This window comes from Anolis carolinensis, chromosome 2 (assembly GCF_035594765.1).
Source record: "Anolis carolinensis isolate JA03-04 chromosome 2, rAnoCar3.1.pri, whole genome shotgun sequence".
In the NCBI taxonomy this organism is placed as follows: Eukaryota; Metazoa; Chordata; class Lepidosauria; order Squamata; family Dactyloidae; genus Anolis; species Anolis carolinensis.
Genome location: NC_085842.1, coordinates 202,177,649 through 202,201,093, shown reverse-complemented (window position 1 = coordinate 202,201,093; position 23,445 = coordinate 202,177,649). Strand labels below are relative to the sequence as shown.

Below are 23,445 nucleotides of genomic sequence, written 5' to 3'. Positions count from 1 at the left end.
CAATTAAAACTTGTGTGCCAGCTGCACTCATACCTTGGGAACCCAGATCTGGCCATGGTGGTCCATGCCTTGTTACATCTCACTTAACACACTCTACGTGGAGCTGCTCCTGAAGAGTGCTTCAACTAGTTCAAAGAGATGCAACCACTTTGCTTACAGGTGCTGGACACAGGGAGCACACCATCCTCCTGCTACAGGACCTCCACTGGCTATCACTTTGTTTCCGAGCCAATTTCAAGGTACTGGTTTTTATTATTAAAGCCCTAGCCCAAACGGTTCAAGTTCAACTTACTTATCCGACCAAATCTCTTCATACCAACCTTCCCGAACCCTGAGATCATCAGGAGAGGCCCTACTCTCGCTTCCGCCACCATCCTAAATACAGTTGGCAGTGATGGGAGAGAGGACCTTCTCGGTGGCTGCTCCACGGTTATGGAATACTCTCCCAAGGGAGAACAAAATGGCACCCTCCCTACCATCATTTAAACCTGTGGTTCTCAACCTGGGTTTCCCAGATGTTTTTGGCCTTTAACTCTCAGAAATCCTAACAGCTGGTAAACTAGCTGGGATTTTTGGGAGTTGTAGGCCAAAACATCTGGGGACCCCGGGTTGAGAACCATTGGTTTAAGCAACAGCTGAAAATCTTTCTATTCAAACAAGCCTTCAAATAAACCTTATGCTGAAGAGACGAGAAGGTTCAACCTTCACTGGGTGGTAAGTGCAATAAAATACTACAGAACAATAAAAAAAATTTCCCATGTCAGGAGCAACCAGAGTTGCTTCTGGAGTGAGAGAATTGGCCGTCTGCAAGGACATTGCCCAGGGGACGCCCGGATGTTTTGATGTTTTACCATCCTTGTGGGAGGCTTCTCTCATGTCCCCACATGGAGCTGGAGCTGATAGAGGGAGCTCATCCGCACTCTCCCCGGGTGGGATTCGAACCTGGCAGCTTTCAGGTCAGCAGCCCAACCTTCAAGTCACGAGGCTTTTATCCCCTAGGCCACTGGAGGCTCCAACAATATAATAATGTATATTGTTTTAAATGCCTATTGATGTTTCAGCTTGATTGCTTACAATGTTTTATATTTATACAATCATTTGTTGTTTGATTTTGTATTGTATTCTTAACATGTTGGAAGCTGCTTTGGGTACCCATTGTGGGAGAAAAGCATCATATAAATATTTATTACTACTACTACTACTACTACTACTACTCTTAATTCTACAGAGATAGGGAGCAGATTTATGCATGTGTTTACGCATGTACACAGGGCAAATGCAGATGAATTGCAGCCCATAGGCTGTTTGTAATAAAAAAAATCTCTATGGCCTTTTCTACACAGCTGTATAAAATCCACATTACCTGTTTTGAACTGGATTATATGGCAGTGGAGACTAAGATAATCCAGTTCAATTCAGATAATGTGAATTTTCTGCTTTGATAACCTTGAATTATCTGACAGTATAGAAGGGGCCTCTGTCTCTTCAGTCACTGGCTTTTCTGGACTCATTTCATTGCAATGGAATCATACATCCCTATGAAAAGCATCCTATTGCTTCGGTGTAGATACATTCAAATGTTCACTTTAAGGAATTACATGGTATTGTACTATTATACAAACATCTGATTTACGGCTATTCTGAGTGTTTTATTTAAGTAGATACAGCAAAACATGGAGCTTGCAACAAAAGAGTTACAACTGTGGAAATAAGAAAGTTGTAATAAAGTTAATGCTTCAAAAGTTACATAGTAATGGGAATGAAGTTTCTTATCGATGCAACAAGTAGTAGTTTCTTATTAGCACCACATGGGAGAAAAGTGGGCTATTAATGACTAAACAAATTAATTAAAAGGCATTTTAGAGTCATATGGATAAGAGATTTTCAAATTTTGTCAGTCTTGTATCAAACATATGTCGTGCCACAATGAGGAATGAAAAAACAACAATCAAAGCAGCAAATAATGTTACAAGTTATTTTCCCAATATTGTAACAGTGCCAATGAAATACTTCCCAAGCATTATAGAAAATGGTGTGAATTAATTACTTCTGGAAAAGTCTTATCAAGCTTTGTTAGGATATTAAAAAAATTAAAATCACAATTAGTTTTAATCTTGCGGCCTTGGCCTTTGCTTGGATTTTCCTTTAGTTTTTTGCTGCCAAAACAATTGCATCTGTGTAGCCAAACTCATGTGCAGTAGGAGAATGTCTTTTAAAAAACTTCTAATAGACTACTGTTCCTTGTCTTACAGGAAAACATATTTTCTTTTTGCATCACGTATATAATACGTATCATGCCATAAAGGATTTGAAGGAACACAATGTACAATAAAACTGTGCTTCTTCAGCATAGCAGTTGTGATAATAAATGATCAGCAGATGGCAATGTTGTAAAGAAAAAAACACCTCATAATCTAGATAGGTGTTTTGCCTAATTTCTTTCTGGGAGTGTGTCGTTCAATTTATCATAACAGAACTGTAATTTACCGTAAGGCACAGCTAATATAATAATCTGCTTCTTTTCTGGATTGATATTTTGAGGAAATTGTTTCTGTACAATATGATGAATGGATTCAACTGGGATGGAAGGAAGTCATTATCCTGGGCTGAATTCTGGAGTCTGGATGAAAGAAAGATTTTAAAAATTAATCTTCAACCGTAAAAAGGAGACTGGTTTAAACAACTAAAAAAGGCAGAAAGGAATTAAAACCACATAAATATAAAAAGGTGGAGATTTTTGTCTTCTGTAGTTCCTAGTTTATTAATAATTATATGCATCATTTTTCTACTTCTCATTGAGATAACAACGTTATTTGAATATATATACAGGCAGTCTCCAAGTTACGAACTCTAGGTTTGTTCTTAAGTCGAATTTGTATGTATGTTGGAACAGACATATTTTAAAGTGTAACTCCAGCCTTTCTCTCTCCCCCCCCCCCCCCCAAATATATATTAGCTTGGGTACCCGGCATTGCCCAGGTTATTTGAAAAAGTCAATTTTTAATTGTACAAAATGCATAAGGTTGTGGATTAACTACAACTGACATCATGACAGGTTAACCCCAAGAAGCTCCATCAGTACTTACAGTGTGTTATGTTGGGTAAGTTTGCTCTAGATGCATCATCGGTAAACTACAACTGCCACTATGGTTCATTGTAGGGTAAACTACAACTCCCACTATGGTGAGTCAGTCCCCTCAAACCCCATCCAGTAGGCTGAGTTAGTCATGGGGGTTCTGTGTGCCAAGTTTGGTCCAGGTCCATCATTGGTGGAGGTCACTGTTTCTCTGGTTGTGGGTGAACTACAACACTGTGCTAAAAAGTGTTACATTCTGGCAATTTTAAAATATATTATTTCCTTTCTTAAGAAATTAGGCCCAGTATTATTGCACACTTAATAAATCATAGTGTGAATATATATTCAGGCTTTCATATGCACCGACAAATGGGGGTTGGGGGTGAGCTGTAATTTGCTTTAAAAAGGGATATTCATTTTATGATGGTGGACTGGACTGGAACCTGCCATTTTAGCGAGGTACTGTATATCATAGAATCATAGAATCATAGAGTTGGAAGAGACCTCATGGGCCATCCAGTCCAACCCCCTGCTAAGAAGCAGGAAAATCACATTCAAAGTACCCTGACAGATGGTCATCCAGCCTCTGCTTAAAAGCCTCCAAAGAAGTTGTTTTAAGAGTCTCAAGGGATAAAGTTTTATTTATGACTAACGTAGGTACATGACAATGCCTGGGTTGGGTATTTTGTAAGGATAAACATTAGAAGTAGTAATTGTTTGGTTTTGGATTTTATTAATGGGCCCATTGGAAAATGCATAAGGATGTGTGGGAACATGTTTTTTGTCTATTGTTGTGTTTTATATTGCTACTAGCTGTGCCCGGCCACGCGTTGCTGTGGCGAAGTATGGTGGTATGGAAAATAAAGTATTGAGGAATTGGTGGTAGTTAAGGTAAAGGTTTTCCCCTGACATTAAGTCCAGTCATGTCTAATCCTGGGGGTTGGTGTTCATCTCCATTTCTAAGCCGAAGAGCCGGCATTGTCCGTAGACTCCTCCAAGGTCATGTGGGATGACTACATGGAGCGGCATTACCTTCCCGCTGGAGCAGTACCTATTGATGCACTCACATTTGCATGTTTTCGAACTTCTGGGTTGGCAGAAGCTGGGGCTAACAGTGGGGGCTCTCTCCGCTCCCCCAATTCAAACCTGTGGCCTTTCGGTCCAGAAGTTCAGCAGCTCAGCGCTTTAACACGCTGCGCCATCAGGGGATATTATTTCCTAAAGGTTGTGAATATACAATATTTCTGATTGGTTTTTTTTGTCTGTTGGAGGCAAGTATGAATGCTGCAATTAGGAAAAATGATTAGGATGTAATGGCCTTGCAGCTTTAAAGCCTTGCTGTTTCCTCCCTGAGTGAATTTTTTGTTGGGAGGTGTTAGCTGGCCCTGATTGTTTCCTGTCTGGAATTCCCTTGTTTTCAGAGTGGTGTTGTTTGCGATATTTTATGTGCTTCTACTGTCTGTGGCCCTGAGAAAACAGAGGATTTTCTATACTTTGATGATGGGAATACTTTGTTGGGAGGTGTTAGCTGTCCCTGATTGTTTCCTGTCTGGAATTCCCCTGTTTTCAGAGTGGTGTTCTTTGCGATATTTTATGTGCTTCTACTGTCTGTGGCCCTGAGAAAACAGAGGATTTTCCAGACTTTGATTATGGGAATACTTTGTTGGGAGGTGTTAGCTGGCCCTGATTGTTTCCTGTCTGGAATTCCCCTGTTTTCAGAGTGGTGTTGTTTGCGATATTTTATGTGCTTCTACTGTCTGTGGCCCTGAGAAAACAGAGGATTTTCCATACTTTGATGATGGGAATACTTTGTTGGGAGGTGTTAGCTGGCCCTGATTGTTTCCTGTCTGGAATTCCCCTGTTTTCAGAGTGGTGTTCTTTGCGATATTTTATGTGCTTCTACTGTCTTGTGGCCCTGAGAAAACAGAGGATTTTCCAGACTTTGATGATGGGAATACTTTGTTGGGAGGTGTTAGCTGGCCCTGATTGTTTCCTGTCTGGAATTCCCCTGTTTTCAGAGTGGTGTTCTTTGCGATATTTTATGTGCTTCTACTGTCTGTGGCCCTGAGAAAACAGAGGATTTTCCAGACTTTGATGATGGGAATACTTTGTTGGGAGGTGTTAGCTGGCCCTGGTTGTTTCCTGTCTGGAATTCCCTTGTTTTCAGAGTGGTGTTGTTTGCGATATTTTATGTGCTTCTACTGTCTGTGGCCCTGAGAAAATAGAGGATTTGCCTGATTTTGATGATGGGAATACTTTGTTGGGAGGTGTTAGCTGGCCCTGATTGTTTCCTGTGTGGGAATCCCGTTTATTTACTGTCCTGGTTTTAGAGTTTATATTGTTCTGCATTATTCTATCCCAGTAATTATTTCATATTAAAGAAGAATCTCACTTATCCAACATTCGCTTATACAATGTTCTGGATTATCCAACACAGTCTGCCTTTTCATAATCAATGTTTTTGTAGTCAGTGTTTTAAATTCATTGTGATATTTTAGTGGTAAATTTGTAAATACAGTACAGTAGAGTCTCACTTATCCAACATAAACGGGCCGGCAGAACGTTGGATAAGCGAATATGTTGGATAATGAGGAATTAAGGATAACCCTATTAAACATCAAATTAAGTTATGATTTTACAAATTAAGCACCAAAACATCATGTTAGACAACAAATTTGTCAGAAAAAGTAGTTCAGTACACAGTAATGCTATATAGTAATTACTGTATTTATGAATTTAGCACCAAAATATCACAATGTATTGAAAACATTGACTACAAATATGCGTTGGATAATCCAGAACGTTGGATAAGCGAGTGTTGGATAAGCGAGACTCTACTGTAATTACTACATAGCATTACTGCGCATGGAACTACTTTTTCTGTCAAATTTGTTGTATAATATGATGTTTTGGTGCTTAATTTGTATAACGATTACCTAATTTGATGTTTAATTGGCTTTTCCTGAATCCCTTCTTATTATCCAACATATTCACTTATCCTGCCGGCCTGTTTACGTTGGATAAGTGAGACTCTACTGTATATTTCTAATCTTATATTATCTGCTCAGAACTGGATTATATGAGGCCCCTTCTTCACAGCTGTATAAAATGCACACTGAAGTGGATTATATGGCAGTGTGGAGTCAAGATAATCCAGTTCAAAGCAGATAATATAAGATTATAAATGGGTTATATAGCTGTGTGGAAGGGCCTTGAGTCTACACTGCCATATAATACAGTGCAAATTAGATAATCTGTGGAAGAAGTCTAAGTAAGGCCTAAATCTGCCTGTCCCCTAACTGAAACCTGGCTGTCCCTTGGTTGCTAGGCAACCAAGTGGGCAGAGATTAGCCCTCTAAACTGGCAGCAATTGGATAAAAAAAATATTGCTCTCCCTCTAATTAGGACTTTATTTTTCTTTTCTTTTTGTTGTATCAACCTTGAGGCGTGGATGATGGGTTGTGTTGTCAAATTTTGAGGTTGGGGGGCCTGTACTTTTGTTGTTTTGTGAATTGCCGTGATGCCATCACTCTTTTATATATATAGATTGTTTTTATTCGGGCTTGGCCCCGTGTAAGCCGCCCTGAGTCCCCTTTGGGGAGACAGAGGCGGGGTATAAAAATAAAGTTGTTAATATTATTATTATTATTATTATTATTATTATTATTATTATTATTATTATTATTATTATAACTACAACTCTCATCATCATCTAACATTGCCCCCAAACCACACCAGTAGTTAAAATTGGTCGTGATGGGTCTGTGTGCCAAGTTTGGTTGAGATCCATTGCCAATGAGGTTTACAGTGCTCTTTGGATATAGCTTAACTATAAGTCCCATCATACCCTGTCATCCCCCCCCCCCCCCCCCGCCGCAGCCATGCCAAACCCTTCCAGAACTTAAAGTTGGCCTTGCGGGGTCTGTGTGCCAAGTTTGGTCCAGATTTGTTATTGGTGGGAGTCACAGGGATCTCTGGATGTGGGAGCATCTTAAAAAATGCATACAAACATAGAAACATAGGTAGATACATACATATACATATTTTGACTTTTATTCATATAGATTGCTAACTCAATGTCCTGATATATTTATGGGGCCACGGTAGCACAGCAAGTTAAACCGCTAGCTGCAGGAAATCTACTGACCAGAGGGTTGGCAGTTCGAAGCCAACCTTCTGCCAACCTAGCAGTTCAAAAGCATGCAATGTGAGTAGATAAGTAGGTACTGCCTTGATGGGAAAGGTAAAAAGATACCCCATGCAGACATGTCGGCAATACAATCGAAGATATCCTTGGCATGGAAAAATGAAACAAGAGCACCTCCCCATGGCTGGAGTTGAGCATCACCTCCAGACACTGGAGATGAAACGGGAGGCCTTACCTTTGTCTGTATATTGTGTGTCATTGTTGTTCACTGTATTAAAAAGGCATTGAATGTTTGCCTTGTATGTGTACCCTGTAATCTGCTCTGAGTCCCACAGGGGAGATAAGCAGAATATAAATATAATAATAATAATAATAATAATAATAATAATAATAATAATAATAATAATAATAATAATAATAATAATTTACTTTATTTTTTAAAGGTGTGATGCTGGCCTGACTGGCAGAAAAATAATTATGGATTTGGGTGGTGGCTGGGAAGCCCATGGGAAGTTTTTGTGGAAAGGACTTTCCAAAGTGGATCACTTGGCATCGTATGCAACTCACTGGGTGGCAAAATCCTTGGCAAAGGCAGGCCGATACATGAGAGTTTTGGTCTAGTAAAAAAAGAACCTGTTTATTTCCCTGGAGCAAAAACTAGGACAATTGCAAAATAGACACAATTCTCCGAGTGTGTTACTGGGAAGGTTTAAATGTATAGGAAAACTTAACTCACCACTTGGAAAGAGAAAACTATCCCTAGAGAGAGCTCCATGCAGGACACAAATTATTAACTTAGCTATTTAATAAATAACGTTGTTTCCTTGAAGAACTCTTGCATCTCCATAAAGAAAACAGCACACAGTGTAACTTGAACACAAGAACACTAGAAATATTGTGACAAACATTGCATTAATAAATGCTTTGTGCTCATATTAAAAGTATCTTTCCAAACAGTTGATAAATAAAAGGAAATAACATTCAGAAATGTTATAAATATTATAAGCTTTATTGTTTTTATTGACCCAAAAGGCATGTTGGGCAAAGAGTTGTCAGGTGACATGAGAGCTTTAATAGTTGTTTAGCACTGCAGAATTATAGCCATTTGGCACCATTGTAACTGTTATGGATCCATCCTACTGAATCCTGGGATTTGTAGTTTGTTGTAGCACCTGAGCCTTCTGACAGAGCAGGGTAAATGGTTCACCAAACTATAAATCCCAGAATTCTATAGCATTGAGCCTTGACAATTAATGTGGTGCCAAACTACGATAATTCTGTAGTGTGGATACAGTCGCAGAGAGGGAATTTTAGTTTCCATGAAAGTTGCATTAGCTGAAGGCCCTTCCAGACAGGCCCTATATCCCAGGTTTTGATCCCAGGTTTTCTGTTTATTCCAGATTATCTGGCAGCGGAGACTCATATAATCCAGTTTAAAGCAGAAAACCTAGGATCTAATCCTAGGATACAGGGTCTGTCTGGAAGGGCCCTTAAACTTCCTATTCTAGATAACCATTAAATGTACAGGAGCCCTGTCCCTTGTTACAATATAATCATACTTCAATTTTAGGTAAAACTCTACTACTTCATGCATCCCATTGCTGATCATGCTGAAAAAATAGTAAGTTTGTCCCCATCTTTCTTAAAGTTAGAGGTTTCTCTTTAATCAACATAGTAAATTTATCAATTTCCACTATTTTTCAGATCTTCATTAGCCATTCTTCTTGTGTTGGAATAACTGGTTCCTTCCATCTCTGAGCATACATAATGCTTGCAGTAGTTATCATATATTGTTGCTTTCCCCCCAAATGTTCTTTCTAAATTATCATTGAGCATTCCCAACTCCAGTCTCATCTCAAGTTTCACCTTAACAATGTCTTCCAGCATCACAAGTATTTGAGTCCAGTATTTCTGCTTGCTTGGTCTACTCCCATCCTAATTTGCACTTCCAAGAATTTGCAGCACTTTATCAGTCACCTCGTGTTTACAATATTTATATGGTGCACCTTACCCAGTCTACTTTGACAGCCTCTCCATTTTAATCCATGTTTTTATCAGTTTTTGTCATTTGTTTTATTGGGTAATGTTTAAATTTTTATAATTGTGCGTGTCTCTTGTCTATTGTAGTGTTTTATATTGCTATTATTTTTATTCGGGCTTGGCCCCATGTAAGCCGCCTTGAGTCCCCTTTCAGGAGATAGAGGCGGGGTATAAAAATAAAGTTATTATTGTTGTTGTTGTTGGTATTGATGGAATCCCAATAGTTTCAAACAAACCAGGAAAATCCTCTTTATCTGGTTGGTTCCACACAAGACTTCAATGCGAGCCCAATCGAGCATTAGAGTCCGCACATGTGTCAAAAACCCTGCACTTTTCTGGGGGAGGGGTGTCCAGATGCCCTGCCAGACTTTCTGGCAGGGCACCTGGACACAAAACAAAATGTTTGAATGCCACACATAAAAACGTGGGAGGGCGCACTTTTTGGGCATTGTCTGGATGTGCCCTCCCTCAGCTTATTGGGGTGTTCTGAAGAGTTGCGGCAATTGTAGTTCCCCCTCTGCATTCTTCAATTCTGGAAAAGTAAATGGGTGGGAATTCCTTTTTACATTTGCTCCATTCATATATGTAAAAACCAAGGGAATGGAAGGCTGTAATTTCGGGAAGAAACATTAACAACATTAGGTATGCAGATGATACCACTCTGATGGCTGAAAGTGAGGAAGAGCTGAGGAGCCTTATCACCAAGGTGAAAGAAGAAAGTGCAAAAGCCGGGCTGCAGTTAAACATCAAGAAAACCAAGATCATGGCAACCAGCCCAATTAACAACTGGCAAATAGAGGGAGAAAATGTGGAGGCAGTGACAGACTTTATATTTCTAGATGCGAAGATCACTGCAGATGCAGACTGAAGCCAGGAAATCAGAAGACGCTTACTTCTTGGGAGGAGAGCAATGGCCAACCTCGATAAAATACTGAAAAGCAGAGACATCACACTGGCAACGAAGGTCTGCAATTTATAAATAATATTTAAGGAAAAAACTGAACTATTGCAGGATGAAAAATAGAGATCTCATTTTTTTTACTCATACAAGTCACAGAGTATTGAGATGAGTGGAGAAATAAAAAAAAAAACCTAGAGAATACAATAATTACAATGTATCTTTCTCCCCTGGATGAGAATGAAAATGTGTGCCATGTAAGTATCTGAAAAGAAAATTAAAGATAAAGGGAAACTGATTGAATTCTAGACAATTTTGTTCCACGGGTCTTTGGGGAGTGTGCAGTCAAGTCAATCTGAATTTTAGTTCTCCTTTCATTCCTTTATTTATTATAAATTGGGTTTACTAGGTTTCGATGGCCCAGAGGGAGAAGGGGTCACATAGTTTGGATATAATTAAGTATTCCCCCATCACATACATCAAATGAATGTTTCCCATTAGTAGCAGCTTCACTGCCCATTTCTATAGGAGCCGTTTATTTATTTATTTATTTATTTACAGCATTTATATTCCGCCCTTCTCACCCCGAAGGGGACTCAGGGCGGATCACATTACACATATAGGCAAACATTCAATGCCTTTTAACATAGAACAAAGACAAACAAACATAGGCTCCGAGCGGCCTCGAACTCATGACCTCCTGGTCAGAGTGATTCGTTGCAGTTAATTGCAGCTGGCTTGCTCTCCCGCCTGCGCCACAGCCCGGGCCCTTGTTTAGTGGTTCTTGCTAGTATAGCAAGATTTCAGTTGCTCCAAACACCTCTTGAAACCACATAGATTCCCAATCCTTACTTTTACCTGGTGTATGCATGACTTTATATTTTGTGTATGTATGTGCAGCATCTATCAGTAGTTTAGACTTGTAACTGTGGGATAAATCAGATAGGATTGGATTATTCTCCACACATAATATATGGCATGGTCTCACTTCAAAAGTGAAGGAACACTAAGGGCCCATCCAGACTAGCCTTTAACCCGTGACCTGCTTTTGCTTCTGTTACTGGACCCACAACTTTCCTTCTGTTTTCTTTCAGCATGTCAGTTGAATGGTGAACTGAGAGACTGTCACATTTCTTCCATGTAATCAGGGGTGGTCCAAAACATCTTTCTGCCTCAGGTGAAGAACTAAACGGAAAGCAGCAACAAGGTTAAACTAAGTGGTGCTTTCTGTCAATAAAATAACCACCTCCTAGCATAATGCCTGAAGTCACTGGCTCATTCTGTATTCTTACAGATGAAAAGTAAAAGCTTTGTGACTGCTTGACTTTGGAAAGACAAAGTGATAGGTGTTGGAGTGTAAATAATCAATAAAATCATAAAGTTGAAGGGATCCTAAAGGCCATCAGATGCAACCTCTAGGTCTATGCAGGATCTCCAAGTAGAGCAGGCCTCCTCAAACTGCAGCTCTCCACCTGTTTGGGCCTCCAACTCCCAGAATTCCTGATGATTGAACAAGCTGGCAAGAGCTTCTAGGAGTTTGAGGCCAAAACAGCTGGAAGGTCTCAGTTTGAGGATGCCTGAGGTAGAGCATCTCTTGCAGAGAGCTGCCCAGCATCTTTCTGAAGACTTAACATGGAAGGAGCTTTCACCACCTCTCTAAGCAATTTGTTTTACTGCTGAACCACTTACACTGTCAAGAAATTTTGCTAACATTTAATTGAAATCTACCCCCCCCCCCCCAATATAATTTAAAACACTTTGACCATCTGACGCAGCAGACAGTAAGCCTAAATCCTCTTCTTTGTGGCAGGATTTGTTCTTGCTAAACCCATGGTAGCTCCTACTCATCACTGCATTGTCATCAGGATATTTGGAAACAGACTTCTATATAATCAGTTTAAATGTTTTTCCTGGTATTGAGGTCAGGATGACAGATTTCCTGAATTGTCTTCTTTCTTCTTTTTTTTTTTTGCCTGTCTTGTAGAGAGAGATAATATTTCTTTATCTCAAGTCCTCTGGCAAGTGGCTCTGCGGGTATGTCAGAATGGCAAGGCAAAGAAGAGTATAGCCAAACACAAACTTTGGATTTCAGGATTTCCTGGTTGCAAATGAAGATTGATAAGCAGTGAGTCAGGATTCACCTAGTTAACCTAAGTGAGTTCAAGCCTGCAGGTGACCAAATGATCTTTATCTCAGAATTCCTGGAATCCAAAGTTTGTGTTTGGCTGTACTGTACTCTTATTTGCCTTGTCCCACAATGAGTTCTACCATCACACAAAAGTACCCACTGCATTGATTCCAATGATCAGCTCCTCCTTATTGGTTAGGATCATGTCCAGGATTGATGATCCCTTTGTTACTCTATCTTATGTGTCTTCAAGGCACATCAGGAACCCTGCTTTTAAAAAAAGAAGATGGCTTTGGAGCTTGTGAAGATTTTCCCCTAAGTTTGAAAACATTGAGGAGGGGGTACCACCTGAGAGTGAAGAAGCTTTGATCTTATATAGAATGGCTTGTTTTTTTGTATTTTGTATAGGGAATAGCCCTTTCCTAATTCAAGTGAGAATTCAGGAATTTGTTGGAGAGTCTATATTTAGTGGAGGTATCTATCAGGATATTTAAATTCGATACTTCAAGGAGTGTACTTTCAAAAAAATCTGGCACCTAAAGAAGATGGCTTTGAATCTTGTGGAGAGTTTTTCCAAAGTGTAAAAACTTGAGAAAAGAGAACCCGTTGCTTTGACCATATACAAAACGTCTTACTTTTTGTATGGGGAACAGTACATTACTAATTCAAAAATTGGAGCCGCCAGTGGCGCAGCAGGTTAAACTGCTGAGCTGCTGAACTTGATGACTAAAAGGTTGGCAGTTCGAATCTGGGGAGTGTGATGAGCTCCCGCTATTAGTTCCAGCTTCTGCCAACTTGGCAGAATAGATCAATAGGTATCACTTCTGCAGGAAGGTAACGGCGCTCCATGCAGTAATACCGGCCACATGACCTTAGAGGTGTCTACGGACAATGCTGACTCTTTGGCTTAGAAATGGAGATAAGCACCAACCCCCAGAGTCAGACACGACTAGATTTAATGTCAGGGGAAAACCTTTACTTTACCTAATTCAAAAGAGACTACAGGCAAACCTTACAATGTGTTCAGATTTGCTCTTACATCCTTACCAAAAAATAGTCTGTTGTTATTTTTGTGTGCTGATGAGTCATTTCTAACATATGGCAACCCTAGATGACACTATCACAGGGCTCTCTTAGCAAGATTTGTTCAGAGGAGGTTTGCCATTGCCTTCTTCTGAGGCTGAGAGCGCGTGCCAATAGGTTTGGGTGGTTGAGTCCTAGTTTAATAAACTGTTTCCCTACATTGGCTCAAGGAACAGATGAAATCACCTTATCATAGATCAACTATAATTAATCCAATTAGCTGGATATAATTTCCTATGAATGGCAGCAGTTTTTCATGTTCTCAGACAGCAACTACTTTCCACCCCCTCTGTATGATCCCATTCATTGGCGATGGGACATGGAACATGCTCCTACACTGTGATCCACAGCTTTACTATCCTGCCAAAGGCAGCAACAGTTTTGTGGCAATAGCAATGACTGAAAGGTCACACGAGACAAGGTGCTAGCTAGGCAGTCCTTCAACCAAGGTTTCATTCTGGAACAATCAATTTGCACCATGATTTCATTCAAACTGTACAGGGAACTTCTCAAGGCCCTGAATCCAGTCTTCCAATAGGTACAGTACTTTGAATAGCTCTTTTAATGTTCAGACTGAGCCCCTTAGTGAGAACCACCATCTCAATAACACCACAGCGGCCGCTAAAATAAACTGTTATATATCTCCAGTGCAAGAACAAAGTTGGGGATGAATTTAATGTAATTCCGTTTTTTAGACCCCCCCCCCTTTTTTTTTTGAAGCACAGGAAGCAAACTGATTGGTTTTACTCCTATATAATACTATTTTTGTTCCTGGGTTATAAATGGCAGTTCTTAATTGGCTTTATCATAAAAACATAGAAAAAGTTTATTAAACTGTCCTGCAGCATATTTTGCGATAGTTTTTCAATGAATATAGTCCAGTCGTGTCTGACTTTGGGGGTTGGTGCTCATCTCCATTTCTAAGCCGAAGAGCCGGCATTGTCTGTAGACACCTCCCAAGATCATGTGACCAACATGACTGCATGGAACGCCGTTACCTTTCAGACGGAGCAGTACCTATTGATCTACTCACATTTGCATGTTTTCAAACTGCTAGGTTGGCAGAAGCTGGAGCTTAACAGCGGGCGCTCACTCCGCTCCCCGGATTTGAACCTGGGACCTTTCGGACTGCAAGTTCAGCAGCTCAGCACTTTAACACACTGAGCCACCGGAGGCTCCTTATCTGATAAGTCTCAACCAATTCAACACAGTTTGTGGCAGCCACAAAAACAAAGTTTCTGGAATGTGACAACTACTTTCAAAATAAGTACCGCACAATTAAACAGGAAATAACACTTTTAAACCAGGAACAGATTTTTTTTCCCTCCAAATTTTGTTATATAGTGTAGTTCATGTAACATGTAGTCGTCAAAATGGTTTATTTACAGTAGACTAGAAAAATGCCTGGAGGAGAAAAGGAGTATCCATGGGTCTTAAATCATACCGGCCTTAAGAGCCAATGGTGAACTTGGAAGATAGAGAAGAAAGAAAGTGGACATGGTTTCAAGTGAATAAAATCTGGCTACCAATATTTGAAAAATTTAAAATCAGGACAGTAAATAAAGAAGAACACTCAGAAAACTGGGGAATTCCAGACATGAAACAATCAGGGCCAGTTAACACCTCCCAACAATGGATCCCCTAGACTGGAAGCAGCCAGCCAGGCTTTGAAGCTGCAAGGCTATTCAATGCTAATCAAGGTGGCCAATTGCAACATTCACACTCGCCTCCAACAGACAAGAGTTCTTTCTCCCACCCTGGACATTATTATATAAACCCCACTTGCCTAGTTTCCAATATACCTCACAACCTCTGAGGATGCCTGCCATAGATGTAGGGGAAACGTCAGGAAGGAATGCTTCTGAAACATGGCCATACAGCCCATTCTTATACTGCTTCTAGAGGTATCTAGGGATATTGGATTAGTTGTTATAGAAGCCTGATCAACTATGTCTAATCTGGCAGATTGTAATTTTTGTGTCTCCTAAGTCCAGCCTTTGATCGTGGGAGTTCCTTGGCAAGATTTGTGCAGGGCCAAGATTTGCCTTCGCCTGAGAGAGTGTGACCTTCCCAAGGTCATAGAGGGGAGATTCGAACTCTAACCTCCAGTCCCATAGAGATAGCTTTCCTGTGCAGAGTCCATGGTGGCTTCCCTTCCCAAGAAAGCAAGTCCAGGAGCCAGGCGGCCCACGCAGGCAGGCAAGGCAGAGTGACGTCACTTCCCCCGAAGCCCCTCCCGACTGCCCCGCCCACGAAGCGAATGCCAAAACAAGCAACGCCAGCCGGGCGCATTCCGACACCGGAAAGACGGGAGGGGCGGGGCTAAACAAGTAGGTAGGCGTGGCCTTGTTCTGTGGGCGGGGTCTCGAAAGCGGGAGGAGGCGTGGTCTAAAACGCGCCTGCGCTCTCACTGAAGAGGCGATTCCACCGTTCTAAAACAGAGAAAACATAGACTTTTCACATCATAGAGCGATACTTCATCAGTATGAACATCTTCATCAGCATGCAAATTGGACATGGGTGTTATTTTCAATGCCACGGTTTTTCACCCATTGCATGTGTGGAATGCATCACATCTGTTTAGGCATATTAATTAAAAGCAAACTGTTATGCAGCAAAAGAGACTTTAAAGGAAACATCCTTCAGGGCAAGTTAAGATGAATCAAGGAACATGAAAGGCACTGCAGCCTAATCCAATCAGAGAAGTTAGCCATAGCAGAGTACTTGATGAACCAAGCTGGACACAGAGTATTATTTGAGAACACAGAAATGTTGAACAACTCTGACAACTCCCATGTCAAACTACACAGAGAAGCCATTGAAATCCACGAGCATGTGGACAATTTCAACAGAAAGGAGGAAACCATGGAAATGAACAACATCTGGCTACCAGTATTTAAAAAATTTTCTAAAATCAGGACAGTAAATAAAGAACAACACTCAGAAAACTCGGGAATTCTAGGGGAAAAAAACAATCAGGGCCAGCTAATCACCCCCAACAACGGATTGCCCCAGGTAGGAAGCAGCCAAGCTTTGAAGCTGCAGTGCTAATCAAGACGGCCCATTGCACCATTCACACTTGCTTCAGGCAGACAAGAGTTTTTTCTCCCATCCTGAACTTTCCACAGAAATATAAACCCCACTTGCCTAATTTCCAACAGACCTCACAACCTCTGCCATATATGTGGGCGAAACGTCAGGAGAGAATGCTTCTGGAACATGGCCATACAGCCTGGAAAACTAACAGCAATCCAGCTTCATCCATATTACATAGTCTTCTGGAATTCCATGCCCTTAATCAGTCACCAAGTAAAAAAAAGAAGTCCTCCCACCCTCATATAAGCCGAGGTGGCTGGTTGGACATCTCTCAGGGCTGCTTTGGCTGTGCTTTTCCTGCATTGGACGGGATGGCTCTTGCGATCTCACTCCGCTATGGTTAAATGGGACATAGGGTTGTTGACCTTGAAGGAACTGGGGGCGGTGACGGCCGACAGGGAGCTCTGGCGTGGACTGGTCCATGAGGTCACAAAGAGTCGGAGACGACTAAACGACTGAGCAGCAGGGTTGTTGTATGTATTCCAGGCTGTATGGCCATGTTCTAGAAGTATTCTCTCCTGACGTTTCGCCCACATCTATGGCAGGCATCCTCAGAGGTTGTGAGGCATGGAGAAACTAGGCAAGGAAGGTTAATATATATCTGTGGAGAGTCCAGGGTGTGAGATGAGTTCTCTGTCAGCATGGATGTTGCAGTTAATCACCTTAATTAGCATCGGAAAGGTTTGTCTCTTGCCTGGAGGGCATCCTTTGTTCAGAGTCATTAGCCGTCCCTGGAGCTCCTCTGCCCTCAGAGTGTTGCTTCCCATTTACTGTTCTGATTTTTGAGTTTTTTTAAATACTGGTAGCCAGATTTTGTTCATTTTCATGGTTTCCTCCTTTCTGTTGAAGTTGTCCACATGCTTGTGGATTTCAGTGGCTTCTCTGTGTAGTCTGACATGATAGTTGTTGGAGTGGTCAAGCATTTCTGTGTTCTCAAATAATATACTATGTCCAGGTTGGTCCATCAAGTACTCAGCTATGGCTGATTTCTCTGGTTGAGTCATCTTATTAAAAGATATGGAACATATCTTTTAATAGGAAAATATCTCGCAGTCCTATTGCGTAGTCACTTCTATACTTTTAATCTATGCTCACAGAGAGAAAGGGGCGTGGAATTCCGAGGGGAGGGGGCGTGGCTCCAGAGGGGGAAGTGGGCGGTCCGCCTGCGCTTTCTCTCTCCTCTGACGAACAACGTTGGCGGAAATGGTTTCGGCGCGGGCCAGAGGAGAGGGGGGCTACGGTGGCCGGGAGGGGCTGGAGTTCGCGGAGTGAGAGGCCGGAGCGGCAGAAGGCCCCTGCCTGGCCGGGCCGGCGGGCGAGATCGCCTTTCGCTGCCGCCGGGCTTGAGGTTGGCGGCCATGTCTCTGTTTCAGTCGGCGCTGGAGTTCCTGGCCGGGCCGGGCTCCCTTGGCGCCGCCAGCCGGGACCAGAATGACTTCGTGGGGCAAGTGGTGGAGATGGGCGAGATGAAGCTGCGGATCAAGAAGGTCATCGCTGAAGGTGGGCCAAGGAGGAGGAGGAGGAGGGAGAGAGAAAGGGAAGAAGGCCTCTGGGGCGCAACTGAGGAAGGGATTCTGAGGCCAGAGGCTCCCCCAATTCGTTGTTTAGTGTATTTGTATTAACTCCTTAAAATTAAAACAACAATCAGGGTATACCAAAGAGGAGTATACCAAACCCCTGTGCCTCTTCTTAACTGTCATGGCTCAAGGCTGTGGCATCCTGGGATTGATAGTTTACTGAGGCACCTGCCCTCTAAGACCTTGTCAGACTATAATTCCCAGGATCCCATAGCATTCGACTCATTCACGGCATTTAAGGTGGCGTCCAACCCAGCTCATTCTACAGTGTAAATACAGGCCCCACCTATTCCATATAATCCAGTTTCTGAATCCGGATTATCGTCTTTGAAGTGGATTGTAAAGCGGTGTAGACTCATATAATCCGGTTCAAAGTGGATAATTTGGATTCAGAAACTGGGTTATATGGCAATCTAGATCAGCCATTGCCAAAGGTCACTCTGTGGACCTCATCACACCAGAGCTTGGATCCACTTTAAATCCACTTTAAGGAGGGGGCTTTAAACAGTTTAGCAAGACAGGTCCTGGGCCTCACCAAACTAAGGTAAAGGTAAAGGTTTTCCCTGACGTTAAGTCCAGTCATGTCTGACTCTGGGGGTTGGTGCTCATCTCCATTTCTAAGCCGAAGAGCCGGTGTTGTCCATAGACACCTCCAAGGTCATGTGCCCGGCATGACTGCATGGAGCGCCGTTACCTTCCCGCCGGAGTGGTACCTATTGATCTACTCACATTGGCATGTTTTCGAACTGCTAGGTTGGCAGAAGCTGGAGCTAACAGTGGCCGCTCACGCCGCTCCCTGGGTTTGAACCCGGGACCTTTCGGTCTCCAGCTCAGTGCTTTAACGCACTTTGCCACTGGGGTTCACCAAACTACAAACCCCATAATTCTGCAGAAGGCAGAGAAGGCAGAAACCGTATTTAAAGTTGATTCATGCTCTAGTGTGATGAGGCAATATGTTAACCCAGTTGTCATCTCTGGCCACACAATCAAGTTGTGAACCTTAATTGGCCCCTGTAAATTAATTGTGGATGTCTTATGCTTAGATTTTATGTCATTATATAATTTTGTTTATGTTTTGGTGGATTTATTGATGTTAGGTTGGTTTAAGTAGCTGATTTTAAAGTAGATATAACTGATTTTAATGTTTGTGTATATTTATAATTATTTATAATTATAATTTATTCACCCCAGTGGCAAAGTGTGTTAAAGCGCTTAGCTGCTGAACTTGTGGACTGAAAGGTCCCAGGTTCAAATCCTGGGAGCGGATTGAGCGCCTGCTGTTAGCCCCAGCTCCTGCCAACCTAGCAGTTCGAAAACATTTCAATGTGAGTAGACCAATAGGTACCGCTCCGGCGGGAAGGTAACGGCACTCCATGCAGTCATACTGGCCACATGAACTGGAGATTTCTATGGACAACGCGGCTCTTTGGCTTAGAAATGGAGATGAGCACCAACCCGCAGAGTCGGTCACGACTGGACTTAACTTTAGGGGAAACCTTTACCTTTTTATAATTATTTTATGTCCCGGCATAGAGCGCTTCCTGTATATATGTCATCCTCTACCCTGAGTCCCCTTCAGGGTGAGAAGGGCGGAATATAAATGTTTAAAATAAACAAATAAATAGGTTCTAACACTGAACTCATATGTGGGTTTATGCGGGATTATTATATTGGTATTTGTTTGTTTCACGGGGGCATTGAATGTTTGCCTTTTGTATGTTGGAATCCGCCCTGAGTCCCCCTGGGGAGATAGGACAGAATATAAGGAAAGTTTTTTATTATTTATTATTATCCTGTAATAAAAACAACAGACACAGTCATTTACAAAGTGCATCAGAAGATGCCAGATCGGTCTCCCCCCCCCCCCCCTTTTAGTTATTTATTTACTTTTTACATGAATAAAAATGAAATATAGATTCTCAGTTAACCTTTGGCACCCATTGGGATTGGTACAGTAGATGCCAGTTGTGTAGTTTCTGGTTGGCTGAGAGTTGCAATTGAAAATTGGCCTAGTGACTAATACTGTAAGAGCCACTGTGGCACAATGGGTTAAACCCTTGTGCCGGCTGAACTGCAGACCTGAAGGTAGGTGGTTCTAATCCATGAGACGGGATGAGCTACTGTCTATCATCTCTAGCTTCCCATGAGGGGACATGAGAGAAGCCCTCCGCAGGATGGTAACAAATCCAAGCGTCCCCTGGGCAACGTTTTTAAAGACGGCTGAGTCTCTCACACCAGAAGTGACTTGCCTCAATTTGCTTCTGACACCATGAAAAAGCTAATACTGTACCATTCACTAAACTCTGTATTGACTTGATGTTAGTGTTGAAATACACTAATTGAAAGCAAATAAAGACAAAGACACATTTAAAACAACACGGTTCTACTGTATTATATATGTATTTAAATTTTGATTTAAAATCTTATTTCTTCGAAAATCTTTGCCAGTTGCTTGAGTTTCCAGTAGTCCCTTGCTGTGGGATTACCACTGAAAAATTGGCAATTTTTTTGGGAGACAGCTAAAAAAGGAAGGAGACTGGAGGAAGAAAGTGCCAACCACAGTTATGGCTTATGAAAAGGCAAATATTTCCCAAGGAGAAAATTAAGTACCCCAAACTTACCTGTTAATTTTAAATTAACCTTTGGTCATATTGATGGAACTGTAATAGAATTTTTAAAAAGCTGGTGTCCTGGTGTTACAGCCTAACATATGTGTCCGCTTTCCCTTTAAAAACACATTTTTCACTTTGCTCTGTGGTCAAGAAAATGTTACTGGTTTCCAGAGATATAAGAATGTCTGCCTACTTGTTTTCCTGTTCTGACTTCAGAGTCTTCAGTTATTTGATACACAGAAATGTAACATTTCAAACATTTCTTGGTCTGGAGTTAAGGAATGAAGCCTGACTTACACATTCTTGTGTGTTGATGTTAATGGCAGGTGTAATGATACTGACCTGGGCACTTACAGACTAATTAAAACAATGATGAACCACTTGTGGTCAGCCGGATGTTGCGATACCACAACTCCTAGTAGTTGTAGCAGAGCCATTGGTGAGGGATCCTGAGAGCTTCAGGGCACCAATATCTGGAGTGTCACAATTTGCCCAGTTCAGAATGGAAAAGTAACCTCCCCTTCCTTTCCAATGTATGTGTCAAAGGGAAAGAGAGGAAAGGATAACTGCCGGGAGGTGGGGATGAGAGTTGTTCAACTTTGGCTTGTGTTTGGGACAGCTTGTCAGTCAGAGGGTTCGGTAGGCAAAGACTTCCTAATGTCCGAAAGACATACAACAACCCACTTCCTAATGTGTTTATTCATATCTGGTGTTTTCTTGGGTTAGGAAGAAACAGTGCTCTGAAACTAAAATATGACAGAAGGATTGCTTGGTATGTATCTATGCCCCTTCCTCCACATACAATACAGATTGAAAGGTGCTTGAGCAAAATGGGTGTATCTTTTTCTTTGAACTAATCTGGGGCACAAGCCATATGTACAGCAGAGAGAAGGCCCATAGGCATTATTCTTCTGTTTCAGGCTTTGGAGGCACTTCCTTGAATTGAGAAATCTCTTGAATATTTTACTCCTTTTTGATTTTTGTAATTGCATAAATATTTAGTCTTTCAGACATCTTCCTGAAAGTAATATTGAGTTGAGTAAAAATTGAACAGTATAATTATGATGTATAGTGAGATATACAGTAAAGTCTCACTTATCCAACATAAACGGGCCAGCAGAACGTTGGATAAGTGAATATGTTGGATAATAAGGAGGGATTAAGGAAAAGCCTATTAAATATCAAATTAGGTTATGATTTTACAAATGAAGCACCAAAACATCATGTTATACAACAAATTTGACAGAAAAAGTAGTTCAATACGCAGTAATGCTATGTAGTAATTACTGTATTTACAAATTTAGCACCAAAATATCATGATGTTTTGAAATCATTGACTACAAAAAATATGTTGGATAATCCAGAATGTTGGATAAGCGAGTGTTGGATAAGTGAGACTCTGTTGTAGTAATTGCTTGCACAATAACTGTCCTTCAATTCTAAGGCCCCTTTACACCGCCATATAATGCAGTTTCAAATTGTATTATATGGCAGTGTAGATGGGATCAAATACATGCTCCCCCCCCCCCCCCGAAATATCTCTTAGAATCATAGGTTATGTGCACATATGTGTGTGTTTTGATGGTACTGAATTTAGTGTGCATCTTACACTCAATGCCATCTTAGAAGAAATACAGTTACTTGTATTGCTCCTATAGCGATGTCTGTTGCTTGGACAAAATTGCCTTTGTTCTCTTACTTTAATGGTAGCTGCAATATAGAGTGATTTGGGTCACATTTGTTCTCTAGGCACCTGTTAGGTGGTAGTGACATACATGTTTCTTCCCACCTCATCCCTGTCATCACCTCTGAGTTATAATTTTGCAGTTGAGAGACTTGGCTTTTGCTGCTTAGATGTGGGAGTGCTTTTTAGTGAAAAACAACCCAATCAAGGCAGCTGACTCTCACTAGTTCAAGAATTTTCTTGAGAAATTGACAGGTATGATCCTTGTCTTTAATGTGCTCCTATCCAGTAACTTTTCTTTCAGATCTTGTAAGACTAAAAGGTGGCCAATGCAGGATTTCATCAATCGAAAAATCCCCATGTGTTAAACCAGTACAGATTTATATCAGTAAAGTAGATGTGTTTTTCAGCATTGCTTCTTTAACAGAATATTTGTGACTAGAGGCAGAAATAACATAGAAAACATAGGAATAGGATCTGTACCACACTCATACACACAGCAGTTCAGCATATTTCAATGAACACCCTTTGTAAAAGTAGACACTAATCATATGCGAAATGAAGCTTTCAGGTCGAATAGGTTTTACCTAAGTAAATAAAACACAGTCGGCCCTCCATATTTGTGGGGTTTTGGGAGGGAGGATAGGATTTCTGCAAAATTGGAAATGCTGTACATGCTGTAACCCTCTATCCCACCCTTAAGGAGGTTGATGGGCTAGAAAGGGGTTTAAAACCTGGATGGCATTGTTGCAAGGACAGGAGATTGAATGGAAAAGAAGGTAGAGCTAGTTAAGTGACAGTTACAAACTTGCAGGCAACAATATCCATGAAACAAGTAGATCAACTTTAGTTTGAAACTTCTAAAAGCCATTTTAAAGCTTCTAAAATGCATCCAGCAATGACTTTGAATTCCTAAGCGTTCACATTTCTTTTGATTTCCATTTTGGTAGCCAAAATTATAGACCTATGCTTTTTAGCAAGTTAGAGATAACTGGTGAGCCAAGGTTATCTTCTTTCTCCCTTTCTTTCTGTTTTGCAATTCATACATGTTCGCAAAAAGATTGTGAAGGCAACTGCTGCTTACCTTGCCTGTCTTAGGCAGGC

The 23,445-nt window shown here is 41.3% G+C and overlaps 1 protein-coding gene and 1 long non-coding RNA gene across 4 annotated transcripts in view; one reads left to right on the top strand and one right to left on the bottom strand.

Moving 5' to 3' along the window:
• Positions 1–8,222: 8,222 nt before the first annotated feature.
• Positions 8,223–15,627, bottom strand: LOC134296477 (uncharacterized). The gene is made up of 2 exons (XR_010003225.1): positions 15,476–15,627; positions 8,223–11,346 (listed from the first exon to the last, which is right to left on the bottom strand). It is a non-coding gene; the product is annotated as an uncharacterized LOC134296477 (long non-coding RNA).
• A 1,981-nt stretch (positions 15,628–17,608) lies between these two features.
• The window catches only part of gak (cyclin G associated kinase), a 115,755-nt gene continuing 109,918 nt past the window's right edge, over positions 17,609–23,445 (top strand). For 2 of the 3 annotated variants that reach the window (XM_062971542.1, XM_062971541.1), the window contains exon 1: positions 17,610–17,968. In XM_062971542.1, the coding sequence (XP_062827612.1) occupies positions 17,827–17,968 (142 nt within the window). In that variant the 5' untranslated portion in view covers positions 17,610–17,826. Of the gene's footprint in view, positions 17,969–23,445 lie in introns of all 3 variants that reach the window. The other variant, XM_062971543.1, reaches the window with a different exon arrangement.